Raw genomic sequence first — 13,730 nt, 5'->3', positions numbered from 1 at the left:
TTCGCCTTCGTTCATAACGTTCGCCGCCTGCGTTTCCGACGAGACGTTCATTTGAGGGATCGCCAGCCGTTTGTGCGCAGGCGCGAGTAAGAGCGGGCCCGAGAGAAAAAAATCTGGGGGCTTCAAGGAGCAAAAGCCCCCAGATTTTCTCTCTCAAGCCCGCTCTTAACTCGCGCCTGCGCACAAATGGCTGGCGATCTCTCAAATGAACGTCTCGTGCGTTTTCCGGTAAACATTGCGGCTGCAGTGGCTGGGAGGAGGGCAAAGCAGTGAGGGATTTCTTTCAGGCTGTCGCGTTCCATTCTTAAAGGGGAAGCTTAAGCGTCCTCCTATTTTTTTTTCAATTTATTTCTTGCTGTCACGACGGAAAGCAAGTAGCCAAGACAAATTCTGATCCAAGCAAGCGGTCTTGGCGCTGTCATGTTGCACTACCATGGTAACCTGCCGCAGTAGCCGTCTGTATGCGCATGCACATACAGACGGCTACCGCGACAGGTTACCATATGCATTTGAGCTAAAGTATTACGGTGACTTACCACGTATCAGGCAAAGGTATAGGGGGGGGGGGATATCCTTTAAGAGTCCACCTTGTGGACTGTCCATTTCGGCCGCTGCTGATTGGGTGCAGCTGTGTGAGAGAGGAGGAGACGAGCGGCTCTAGCCAATCAGCAGCGGCCGAAATGGACAGTCCACTAGGTGGACTTTTACAGAATACCTCCCATACTACATGGAGCGAACTTTCATGGACGAACTTCGCGCCTCAGAAAAATGTAGCCGCGGCATGACGCAGAACGTTCGCTGACGAACAAGAGGCGGGCACGCCGCCGCGCCACTGGCAGAGTGACATGTGGCTATTTTGAGACGCAACTGCATGATTTGCCGTTGCCTGTCGAGAAGCGTTCTAGCCGCATACTTTAACATGGCAGCGTCGCATTTAGACTCGTTCTAGAATTAAAAGCAAGATGTCTGACATCACTTCGCGTGAGGCTCCGGCCGTCGTATAGCATGCCACCCGTCGCCACATTTTTCTTTGTTAGATAGTGATAGCTCAGCGAGCCAGCGTAGACGCCAGTGCGCATGCGCGGTACATCATGTACAGTGGAGTCTACGCTGGGCCCGATGGCTCGCTGAGCTGTAACTCTCTATTATCTAAACTACAATCAAATACACTTTCACCGATCTAAAAGGGTGGCACATATGTTTGGGAAAGACTACTAGCCGCCATGAGCCGTGCCCACTTGGGTGGTAATCATGAATTTATTTTCGTGTCGACGTGCAAGTTGTCTGCGAATACAAGCGGACGAGCAGGAAACAAAAGCATGTCCTGCAAATGCAATTTCGCGCCGGGATTGGCTAAGTCCGTCGCCGCGCGTTGGACGCTTGCGGCGACGGCCAAAGCAACGTCACCCGACCAAAGCAACGTCGATAGTTCGCCCCGTGTACTCTAGGCCCGAAACAAGCTATCTATTTTCTCTCCCCTCGCAGCGGTGCGCATTAGGTTCACCCTACTCTGAATGGAAAGTAGAACGGCCGGGCTGTCTTTGTCCGGTTGCAGTTAGTGACGTTGTCGATGTACCAGATGAGGATCACCAGGACGACGCTGGACAGCACGCTCACGATCATCAGATGCAGGACGGTGACGTTGTCAGGCGTGCTGGCCGGGCTTGCAAAGTTTGAGAAGCCGGCGCCACCCTCTGCGATAAAATGACGAAACGCTGCAGTGAGTACCAAAAGCCGAGATCGACGGCCAGAGAAGTTTAGGAAAATGAGAGCGGGCTGACTTCTACTGCCAGTATAATGATATCCATATGGCAACAATGAAGTGTTCTTTTTTCTCGTCACTGTTTAAGTGGTGCTGTTCCAGCATGCATATAATGTTAACGTGTCCTCAAATCTCCGGCACCTTACGAGAAATTCGTAGCATACTGCTGAGCAGTATGTTTGGGAGGGTTATTGGTGGTATGTTGCATTTACTCGAATACGTAAATTTTGTAATCGAATTCTAAAAATTGAAAAAATGTGAGCATAGGAATATCGAATCCAATGCGCATTGTTATCGCGCTTTTTAGGGCATAGAACCAGTGAGATCAGCTGTGTCACGCCGCATCGATTCCTATCGATCCTGTGCTTCACCTGCGGGCGACACTGCCAATTCGCTTTGTCATTAAAGTGCTCGCGCGACTCACCGAACCGCTCGAGGCGCTCGATGACCATCCAGCACCAGTGCAGGAACATGCCTGGCAGGGCGGAGGTCATCAGCTTGCTTGTCCTGGAGACGAGATAGTAGCCGAAACCGTAGGGGTTCTGCAGGTACAGGTACGGCAGCAACAGGCTCAGGAACCAGTACATGGTCGCCACAAGGCCGGCAAGGCGAGCTGCGAGGCGTACGGAGGAAGAGTCAGTGAACAGGTGGAACGCAGTTCGTTCCCGGTGAATTTGGCGTGCGTAATAGCATAACCTTACTGCGGTTAGTGCTCGCATCATGCGCATTGAACAGTATGCAGCGCACCACATTCGCTATATGCCCATCAATTACAGCAACCATACGCGACAACGAATTTCCCGCGTCAATCGCTTTAGCAATTCCGCCAGCGGGGATCCATCGTTCCGCCCACCTTACTGGGTATTCGTGTGTTAATCCTGGATGTGTTAGCCAGCGCCATCTGGTGGCCAGGCCGGCGCACTCTCTAGTGCCTCCATACGCGTCCACAAATACTCACTGCTGGCGAAGAAGAGCGAGAGCAGCATGGCGTGCACGGCGAGCGCGCTGCCGAAGCACAGCAGCACGAGGTAGACGAGGCCCGGGTTGGTGGCGGCGATGTACACGTTGCCGTAGTCGTCGGCCAGCATCACGTAGAGGAAGGCCAGTGCGAATGCGCCCAGCACGGCCACCATGATGATCATGCCGAGGTAGTGAGACAGCCAGTAGGTGGCGTCCCTCACGCCGTACAGGCGCAGCTGCTGCCGCATGCCGCTCGCCTGCGCAGAGTGACGTCGACCCGCGCCCCACCGTAGAATCCCTTAGCCAGTGGCGTAGCAACAGGGGGGGCCGGGGGGCCGTGGGCCCCGGGTGCAAGGGGTCAGTGAGGGGGGGGGGGGTGTCATATACGTCTGAAGACACCCCTCTTTCCGCCGGCTACACCCGGGGAGGGGGGTGACAGAAGACCTATGGGCCCCGGGTGCCAGACGATCTAGCTACGCCACTGCCCTTAGCTTGCACATTATAGTTTTCACTTTCCTACATTTTACGTTCGTATGTTTGTTTACTTTCCTTCCTTCTATAGCCCAATACCGATTACTGCTGCTACCTTTGCTTAATCATTTCTATCACGATTTATGATTTACTGCAAACGAATGTGTCAGAGTTTCATAATACTATTTAAAAATCATATTCTTATTTTTTACGTTCCATAACCACGATTTTATGGTGAGGCACGCCGTAGTAAGGGTACACTCCGGATTCATTTTGACCACCTGTGGTTCCTTTAGCGTGCACCAAATGCACGGTACACGAGTGTTTTGGCGTTTCACCAACATCGAAGTGCGATCGCCTTGGCTGGGATTCGAACCCGCGTCCTGGGACTTAGTAGCGCAACGCCTTAGCCAGCATATGCCACCATGGCGGGTGTGATATTGTTCTAAGTTGATTCAGAATCGCAACAAATGAAGACAGTATGATGTTTTGTAGTTTTTCTTGGCAGTACACATAATTACAGGGCATAATAAAATACAAGTTGAACGCACTTTCATTTATGTCATGTTTTTTCTTGTGTAGAAAAATTACTGACCAGTTCAAGCCCTAATCTAGTTTAGAGACTGCCTGTGTCTATACACGAGAACAGGCGGCGTGCTGTCGCGACAGTGCTAGCCCGCAATGTTTGTAATTCCCGAATAGTTCCTTTCTACCAGCGAAAATTTGTCTCACAGGATACATGGGTGGTTAACTTCTTATGTACTCGTGAAGAGGGACCGCACCCTCTCGTCAACGATGTGGACGACGAGCAGGATGAAAGGCAGCCAGAAGGCTACCACGAAGCGGATCACCGCCCTGCAGTAGTTTGTGGGGAAATCCTCCGGGTACAGGCTCGGGTACGGAAATCGGCGCAGCACAACCTGCATGGCAGGGCATGAAGCAGGGGATGGCAGGGATGACTTTTGCAACTGCCGCAGGTTCGCTACAGCGGACTAATATTTCTTAGAAAACATCCAATCGGTCGTGCGATTGATCGTACCAACAATACGTCCAACAAAGGCTGCCTACAAGACATCCCGGTGTCCTATTCTGGAGACTATCTAGCTCCGTCATCTGTTTATTTTGAGCCAATCGGAGAGACGTAGCAGCGCTTTGAGCCAATCGGAGGCGAGAAGATGGAGAACCTTAGAACATGGCAGAATTTGACAGTGTCGACAAGGGCAACCCCGGGCTAGACCGGATAGAACTGACGAGAACACTGTTTTGCCGTCAATGAGGAGGTCGACGGCGCGAGTACTTCAGGGTGACAAGCGACGGCTACTGGTCGGCCCTTGGCGACGGCCAAAACCGGTCGCTCGTTCGCCGTCCCTTCACGCTGCAGTATGAACATCGCGTGCGTGGGGTGGTTTACGCCCACGCGCGCGCTGCACGCACTGCACGCACCTCGTAGTCTAGGGACTTTTTCTCCTCCTTGCTAATGGCTTCCAGGTAGGCCGTCTCGACCGCGTACTGCACCGGCAGCAAGTACGTCATCTCGCTGAAAGTTCGCAGGTTGAGCGTAGACGGGAGCACCAGGAATCGCCGGTACCGCACGTTCACGTCGAACTCGATGCCGTGCACGCGAACCTGCGCACACGGACACGCGTAGCAACGTTCTTATGTACGCCGATGGACAAGGACACAGAGAGAAAGATTTTCAAGTTATGTGGGTGTGGCAAAAATACTCTCACTCCGAAGCCTCGTTTGCTCCAACACTGACAATCTCGGCAAGGTACCTTTGGTCCCCGGCGTTGGTGGCTTCTGTCAGCCACCTGGCACGGGGATTAGGGGAAGGGTCTGTGGGAGCGGGTAGAGGAGGTGGGGTGGACCGCAGGACCAAGGGGATACGGATATGGGAGGTGTTCGCCACAGTGCATGCCAGCACCGTGGGGATGCTATAGGGCAATCCTAGGGATAACCGAGTTCAGAACTCGGTTATCTCTCCAATACATAACGTCACCTGTCGTCATGCGAACAGCACGTTACGTCATTGCATACAACCGCGTAAGATCACAGATATGACGGTATACAGTTTGGTCAGACGAACTTTTGCAATCTTCACGGTCTGTTTCTGTTTTCTTTGATACGTCAAAAATTCGCACACAGCAGATAACCAGTTAACCACGCCATCGCTGGACGCTTTACCGCTAGATAAAAAAAGTCAGCAGGCTTTAGCGATCTTTCCTGCTCTGAACTCGGATACGGCGACAGCATCAAGCTTTCATAGTGGACTCTAGACATAGTGGACTGTCATGTTCTCAAGGAGGATTTCTCGTATCGCGATGCGCACACTGTCGTTGCTGCTTGCCATGGCCTCCGATATGCGTGCGGAGGCCACCGCTTATAGTGCATGGCGCAGACAACAGCACAAAAATTGACAAACGCAAATGTCGCACGCCAGCTGAGGGGTTATCGCCTCGTGCTCCCAGCTGCAGATTGCCGCGGGGCCTCGAGTCGTCTCCAGTGTCCATTTGGGGCAAAGCTACGTTATTCGTGACCGAATGTGTTACAGCTACATATGAGCCTGACGGCAGCCTAACGAAACGAGCGAAAATCGGGAAAGAAGGACACAACGAACTCGCTTTTTAAATTAAGCTGCTGTCGCAGTAAAAAGAGCGTTTCGTATACCGTACCTCGTAGTCCATTTTCCTGGAGTGAAGTGCGTCGTCGTCGTGGTCGCCACCCCCAACGGTCGCATCGTTGTCGTCAGCGCCCCATTGGTCAGCTGCATCTGCCACGAGATGTGACGGCGTGCTGAAGACGACGGCGATCAAACTTCCGGGCGGAGCCCTTTGGGCTTTTCGGACATACGACGTAAGCTCGTCCTTGCTATCCAGTCGGGTCACCTGCACGTGTATCAGCAATTCTGTCGTTAGTGGTTACGTGCGACTTTGAATAGCACAGTTAACCTCGCGCCCGGTGTTCAGCGTACTTAACTATACTGGTATCCAAGCGATACGTGCCTGCTGTCCAGGCTAGACACGTGCCCCCTAGTTGGCATCGGAGCTCAAGGAGCATTGATTTCGCGTTTTCTTAGAACGGTTCGTAACAATCGTTATGCCAGCAAGAAGGCGTCCGCCGCCGGCCAGGCCTGCGCTGACACTCGCAGTAGCGGAACATGAAAGTTGAGTTATTGCAGGGGAATCGTGTAAATGCGCAGCAACTATGGATGCTACCGGGTCAGAAGCAGTTATAGCTAGGTTTTTCAGACATTCGCCTACAACGACGAGGCGCAGGCCATGGCGATACCCTCATATGGCAGTTGCTATAAGTGTAGGGGCAGACCAATATATTGCATGGGAGAGTTGTGTACAAGGTTTCTTAAGAAAAAAAAAAAGAGCCCCGCCGTGTCATGAAACACGGATTAGCAGCGTGAGAAGCGGGACACAGTGTCAAATGCACACCTGCAGCCCTGGTACATAAAATTGTGAATCGAGGCTAAATTTGCATCATCTCGGCGTTTTGCGGGTCTGTTCGTGGTAATACAGCACAACAGCCATGCTGTCTTGCGTAGTATATAGACTAGTTGGGCAACAAGGTTTACACGCAACGGGCATTTATGTTCCACTGCAGATGTGCGCCCATTCTTGGCTAGAATGCGTTATGCGTCACTTTTGTCACGAAGGATATCACCCACATAACTTGAATCGCAGGCATGCCAGTGCCTTGAGACGCTTGGCGCGTTTCCATTTGGCCACCTGGACAAGCTCAATCGTTGCAATTAATAGCAACTGTACGCGTTCCCGGCGTCTACTGCACTTAGAAGAATATAGATTGCGCAGAAATATACAAGATTTGTATAGCGTTATATACAAAGCCACAAAGACGTTTGAATCCACAAGCACTAAGATCAGACAAATCCATGTCCTTCCCGTCATTCCCATGGTAGGACAACGACTGCAGCGCCAGAGTTCCCTCTAGTAATTTTTGTAGGAAACTCTATGCGGAAAACAACTTTTCACCAAAGGGGATGTAATGCTTTCACATTCCCACACGTAAGCCATCTCTCTGCCGCATTTCTGCTGTGGAGCTGTATGCATAACACATACCCGCCGTGGTTGCTCAGTGGCTATGGTGTTGGGCTGCTGAGCACGAGGTCGCGGGATCGAATCCCGGCCACGGCGGCCGCATTTCGATGGGGGCGAAATGCGAAAACACCCGTGTGCTTAGATTTAGGTGCACGTTAAAGAACCCCAGGTGGTCAAAATTCCCGTTACGGCGTGCCTCATAATCAGAAAGTGGTTTTGGCACGTAAAACCCCAAATATTATTATGCATAACACACGTAGTGTTCCTGTATATACAGGAACACTAAACACACGTAGTGCGTTATGCATACAGCTCCACAGTATTAACAGTGTATTAACGCAACAGCGTTAAGGAGCCTGTTGCTGAAAATCCGGCGTCGGCGTTGGACGTCACTTTGGCGAAAAAACCACTTCTCTACCACCAAAGTTACTCGTACCTTGTTTTTCATTCTTTACAAAGTTATTCCTCGGAATTTTGAGAACGGCAGCCAACAAACAAATGTAATGCAAAAAAAAAACACCGACAGCGCATGTCTTTTATGTGGGCTCTTCTCAGAGTAAAATATTGAAAGTTCGAAACCATAACAGGAGATCGAAGCACGCAAGTATAGTCGCGTTTGTACCAGAAAGCTCGCCTTCGCGCATAGCGTTCGCAGTCAGCTTTTCCCTGTAAACGCTACGGTTACACAAGCTGCATTTGTCGAGAAGCGTGAAAAGCAGTAAGGGGTTTCTGAACGCTATCGCGTTGCACTCTTAAAGGCGAAGCTTAAGCGTCCTTCAAATTTTCGCTGGTCTGAGAGGAACGAACAGATAAGTTTTTTTTCCATCAGCGTCGTCTTGTGCACCATCGAGTTGCGCCGCCTGCAACGCCGCTGGCAGCAACCATCATCACGACAGTAGTACTGTAGTCTATAGGCCACTATATAGCAGCTCACGGTATAGCACCACTGTCGTTTCTGTTGCCTCGTGTGCTACGTCGCCGCCAACATGTCACCTCCACGTATTCTCAGAATGCCGTCAGAGGTTGCTTCAGCGCAATGCTAAACTTTGCTATCGCTTCTGATATAGAGCTTTAGGTTACGGGACGCAAACCGCACCCGAGCGATGGGGAATGCAAACCACCGGGCGTGAACAAAAGAACGCAGAGCGAGCACAAAAGAGCGCGAAGGGCCCAGACTGGAGTTGCGTCCCCCTAAACACTTGGGTGGGGCTTCCATCCTCTAACCCAAAGCTCTCTAACGCTTCGTTCTTCGTCGCGAACAGCCAAACTTCTTGTTTTTTATGCGTTGCACATTGCAATCACTCAGTTCAGCCCTTGTGCGCGGCCGGGCAGCCACCATTACCACGTGACGTGACGTGACGTCACGGCAGCCGGAGGAAAAGCTGGGCCCCAACTCGCGCGGTCGCGCGCGGCCGCAGCCACCACCTGACTCCCGCTCCTCCCGCTATTTTTCATATTTCGTGGGCTTTCTTTGCCACGCGGAAAAGAAGAACTACGTGAGAGGTGTCTTAAAGGAAATAACTCGATCGGCGGTTCCTGAAGGTGCTCTACAAGTCTGCGTATCATACTTTGAGTCCTCAGCCAATAAATAAAAAGTTGGGTAAATAAATTTAATTATTGAGTTATGGGGAAAACAAAAAGATTGTTTGCGTTACAATGGGCTATTTCGAATAGTGCGCGTTCGGTTCAATTCGCTTCTGACGCGCCTTTCATTTTTTAATTCTTGGCTCAAGTTATGTGGGACACCCTGTATATTGCGAGATGTTGCCCGGTGGAATGCCTTTTTTATGCGAAGCATATTACGAGAGCTCAACCCAGCTCCTCAGGCGCGGCGGTGTCGCCTTGAAACCACGTGACACCGTGACGTCACGACAGAGGAGAAGTGGCTTTGGCTCAACTCTTGCAAGACGGGCTGGGTGGGAATCGAACCAGGGTCTCCGGAGTGTGGGACGGAGACGCTACCACTGAGCCACGAGTACGATGCTCCAAAGCGGTACAAAAGCGCCTCTAGTGAATGCGGTGTTGCCTTAGAAACGAGCTGTTTCTAAGGCGTGCGTCTCTTGCTCAGGCGCACATTTCGTTGCCGCGCCGAACGCTGCTTTGCTCGACGCTCACCGCGTCCAATGCGGGGCGCGTAGTCGCTGCCCTGTAGCCCATTGTCTTACACCCCTTGGCGGGTCGACGGGAACGCTGTCGCGTTCCACTCTTGAAGGCGAAGCAGTAATGCATGAGTTGTTTCTTCGTCTAGCCGAACCAAATATAGCCAAGCAACAGCAGTTCACCAGGCTAAACAGTGGTTCAACAACTAAAATAAAGGCTAGTATGCTTCGCATCCTGGGCTTAACCTTACCTAAGCCACAGCCATTTTTTTCACTCGGCTCGACTGACCTTGGTGATGTTGAGGATGCTCGCCGCGCGCCTCGCGACCGGCTCGAAGAAGGGTTTGTCCGTCACGTAGCAGAGCTGGTCGACGTACGCGCCGGGTCCCGAAGACCAGCCGTCGAGCGGGTGCGAAGGCTCGAACCGCCTGGCCGGCATCGCCTTGGTGGCCGGGTCTCGCGCGTTCCACGGCCCGTGCACCTGGCGCGTCGTCGACGTCGCCGCCGCCGCCGTCGTCGTCCGGGCCTCCCGGGTGTCCCGCGTCGTGGCCCAGTGGTCCTGGCTGTCGCCTGCCCACTCGGCGGTGTCGGGCTCGTCGCCGATGTCTCTGTTGAGCGTGTAGATGACCAGAAGCGCCAACGCCGTCTGCGCTATGACGCTCAGAAGGCCGCCTCGGAAGCGACGGACGTAGGTGTCCCTCCAGAGCATCACGACGAGCTGGCGACACGCCATGGCGCTGCGGTGTAGGGAAACGTGTGTGCACTGTCCCCAACTGCTGCGAGAACAGGGCTGCAAGAACAGTTAATCGTTATGTCAGTTAAGTGGTCGGGTGAATCTCAAACCGAAGCAGCTTACGCCGCCAGTGCTACTGCCCTGCCCACGGCAACCTGTAAACCACGTAGCCCGCCCTGTTCCCCCTGCGACCTTTATGGCCCCTGTACCGCATCAATTACAGTGCAGCAGGCAGACGAACACTCCTACGCCCGCAAACATGTATACATGCTATTCATATGAAGCAGCAGTCTCTCTCTGCACCTTGCGTTGCGCCTTTGCTTACGTGTATTGCGAACACCTGCTGAAAAAGGCCTGAGGCGCTGCTTGAAGAGCCGACGTTATCCGGATCGAATGCAGTGTTCGAATCGAACCAAGCACGCGGTCCACGAGCTCGAGCGAGCCACGAGCCACGTACCTAGTTTGGTGACGATGATAGCGAAACTGTGAGACCCATATTGCGGGATTGCCGAAGAAGCGGGCGGTGTGTTTGAAATCTTGGAAAAAAAAAAAAGAAGGAAAAAGCCTACCAACTGTACTCCGTTCCAAACATAGCAGTCAACGCTGGGGAGGCTAGAGAGACTTCTTGCAGTGGCTGCGTTCGCGTTCGGATATAGTTCGATGTTTATAGACCGCATTTGGGCGCAACTGTTTTTCATATATGCTCATTATCGAGTGAACCTAGTTTTATTCCTAATAAACACTGTGGTATACGGCTGCTAATGCGTTGTTTTACGAGTGTCCGAGTTCACAGTTGGAAAGATTAGGCCAGTCTAAAACGGAGAAAAATCACGGAATGGGCAGAAATCCAATGCGGCAGGGGTGGCCCCGACTGGCACGAAGGACATTTCGTTGGAAGTGCGTAAACGCTTCCGAATTACCCCCATACCTAAAAATATGCATCCTATCTGCAACCAAGAGAGGAGCGCTCACAGGGTTAAGGCTCTAGTAAATAAACTTAAAAACACACCGGCGCATAACGTAGCGTACGTGGACGCCGCTTGCTGCAGTGACGGGGAAGCGGTATCGACAGTGGTTGATGGCGACGGGTGCGTCAAGATATAGCGTGCTCCACGTGCACGAGGGACGCCTGTACAGCGAGTAAGTTGCAGTAGCGCTCACTTGTACAGGTACAAAAGCGGGAGTCGTATTATGCGATAGCAAGTTAGCTATCCGAAATTTTAGCAAAGGGATAATCTCTGAAGTGGCCCTCCAAGTTCTACTCAAAAACCCTCTTAGGAGGGACATAACTTTTGTTTGGGTTCCTGCCCATGAAGAAGTCCCAGGTAACGAAGCCGCTCACGAATTCGCCCGAGCACTCTCGCCCGAGCCAGTTCCAGGGATCAAAGATAACATCATCACGTACAGGGAAATTGTAGATCATTACAAAGCCGAAAGAAGAATCTTTCCGCCTCCGCATTAGTCTCTGTCTCTGGAGGACGTTCGCATTTGGAGGCGCTTCCAGGGAAACTATTATACATCACCATATCGGATCTACTTAACTCAGACGAGGGACTATAACGACGCCCTCTGCAAAATTTGTAAGGAGAAAGGTAAGCTAGACCATATGATATGGGAGTGTGCTGGCTCCCCAGGGGCTATGGAAAACATTGACAGTAGAGAAGCCTGGGTGGCCCTGCTCCAGAGCGAGGCTGAAGACGACCAGCGTCGAGCAATCCGCCTGGCCGTTGAGGCCGTGAAGATTCACCGTCCTCAACACGTGGAGACTGCTTCGTCACCCCCTACCTGCGTGTAGTTTAAGAGGCGGGCACCCCAGCTTGGTGGAATAATAAAGTTTTCAATCAATCAATCAATCAATCAATCAATCAATCAATCAATCAATCAATCAATCAATCAATCAATCAATCAATCAATCAATCAATGGGCGAGTAAAGCTAGAGCCTATAATTAATAGTACACTCTAGTAAAACGGCACCCGACAGGCGGCGGCACCGAGCCATGACAGAGCGACGGATTCGCCGTTGCAGCCGCATTTTACTCAAGTGTCTCAGACCATCCGGGCATCCCGCGACATCACATGGAAGTTGAATTCTCTGCTAGTGGGAGTTTGTGCGAGTTTCGCGAGTCAGGAAAACCAGCGCAGCACCCCGCGACCAAGAAAGTACTGAAACGCGAAAGCGTGAGCGTGAGTCGAGCGAAAGCGAAACCTTTTGACCGCCCGCGTCGCTGTCAAGGGTATCTTCAATGAGTTTTTTTTCTAAACGTGAAATGGAACTTGGCAAGTAGCATATTATTTCATCTTATAGTACAATACGAGGATGTTTTTTGCAGCGAGTAGTTCAGTACTAGTGACAGAATTTAACCGAGGAGTGCTTTCGTCATCGGGCAAGTGCTTGAATGTCCCGCGGGAGTCTCTAATCATACCCTGCATTTACCTCGATTTCTCGATTATTTAGGCTCTGTTCCCGATAATATTGACGCCTTAGAGGTTCTTGGGTACTAATCTATCACTTTAACTTGACTTAGTACTTGTCTTTAGTGTCCCTTCAAAGCCTGCTTCGCCTCCGCTGCAGGACAGCCCGGTGTTACATTCTCTTCGGGATAATAAAGGGAAAATCAGACATCCACCCGTTCGTAGCAATTGCTACAAAGGAAACCCATACCATGCAGGTTCCTCGAAAGAAAAGCCTCGCAGTTGAAGAAAATTTCGTCCTCGTCCGGGACTCGAACCCGGGACCACCACCTTTCCGGCGCAGCTAGCCGCTCTACCATCTGAGCTAACCAGGCGGCTAGCAAATGGTAGGGTGAAGTCGAATTTGTCAACAACTCGAAGCAAAGACAAGAGTTTGACGTAGTAGTTCTGCGGAAACCCGCAAGGTGGAGAGAAGTAAAAGGAAGTGAAATACCTCTTCGGGATCGGACCACATCTGAAAAGTTGGTCTACGCGCGGACGCGATCCGCCAGATCCTAGCGATAGGAAGCTTCGCTGTAAAAACAAGTTTGTTTGATGCATGTACGCCTGCCGCAAGTGTTTCTTTTTACCTTTCAAGTAACATTAGTGCACACGATATCGACATCAGCGCTAGCGCTCGCTACCCTCGTCGTCGCCTGTCTACGAGATCGGTTTGCTAACACCTTGCACGACCATGCCATATCATATCAAAAGCTGCCATACGATTTAGCTCATTAGACAGCCAAATATGAAAGAATTAGGTGTGCCTGACAAATTTAATTATGCTTTTGATGTAGGAAAGAAACGCGAAAACGTGGGTTCCGAGAAAATCAGCAAAAAGAGACTCGAGACACCTGCGACGTCGCCCCTGTGAAACAGCTGCCAAAAACCGCGGAACGCGTACCAGACAAATGTTCTGCTGTCGCGATTGGCTTACCATTAAATCCTCCGAACCCTTACCCCACTAACGAGCTTTGGGAGAGAGCCTTGGCCAGCTCCGACCTCGAGGATCAGCAACGGCTGATTGCGAGGGCCCAGGACGCGGCCCGAGCTCAAGGCATTCTGGGATGAGGACGCCTCTCCAAAGCTGCATTAACCTAATGAAAATGTTTATCCTCTGTCTCTTGGCGTGCGAATATAGGCTTCCTTGCGTTATTGTCAACACATCGTATTGTTTCTCCTGCCT

At 51.6% G+C, this 13,730-nt stretch overlaps 3 protein-coding genes across 8 annotated transcripts in view; 2 read left to right on the top strand and 1 right to left on the bottom strand.

The window, feature by feature from the left end:
- The window catches only part of LOC135903693 (phospholipid-transporting ATPase ABCA3-like), a 59,853-nt gene extending 49,323 nt beyond the window's left edge, over positions 1–10,530 (bottom strand). For 3 of the 6 annotated variants that reach the window (XM_065434034.1, XM_065434036.1, XM_065434037.1), the window contains exons 1-8: positions 10,418–10,530; positions 9,649–10,149; positions 5,866–6,078; positions 4,637–4,819; positions 3,976–4,113; positions 2,721–2,979; positions 2,187–2,375; positions 1,510–1,694 (exon numbers count right to left, since the gene is read on the bottom strand). In XM_065434034.1, the coding sequence (XP_065290106.1) occupies positions 1,510–1,694; positions 2,187–2,375; positions 2,721–2,979; positions 3,976–4,113; positions 4,637–4,819; positions 5,866–6,078; positions 9,649–10,092 (1,611 nt within the window). In that variant the 5' untranslated portion in view covers positions 10,093–10,149; positions 10,418–10,530. Of the gene's footprint in view, positions 1–1,509; positions 1,695–2,186; positions 2,376–2,720; positions 2,980–3,975; positions 4,114–4,636; positions 4,820–5,865; positions 6,079–9,648; positions 10,150–10,395 lie in introns of all 6 variants that reach the window. The other 3 variants (XM_065434035.1, XM_070525314.1, XM_065434038.1) reach the window with 3 other exon arrangements.
- LOC135903681 (uncharacterized) overlaps positions 1–13,730 on the top strand; it is a 242,064-nt gene that overhangs the window by 28,108 nt on the left and 200,226 nt on the right. The window lies entirely within an intron of this gene.
- LOC135903703 (natterin-4-like) overlaps positions 1–13,730 on the top strand; it is a 283,730-nt gene that overhangs the window by 226,276 nt on the left and 43,724 nt on the right. The gene's annotated exons all lie outside the window — the stretch shown is intronic.

The sequence above is a fragment of the Dermacentor albipictus genome, chromosome 9, assembly GCF_038994185.2.
Source record: "Dermacentor albipictus isolate Rhodes 1998 colony chromosome 9, USDA_Dalb.pri_finalv2, whole genome shotgun sequence".
NCBI classification, from domain to species: domain Eukaryota; kingdom Metazoa; phylum Arthropoda; class Arachnida; order Ixodida; family Ixodidae; genus Dermacentor; species Dermacentor albipictus.
This window is presented reverse-complemented; position numbering and strand designations above follow the sequence as displayed.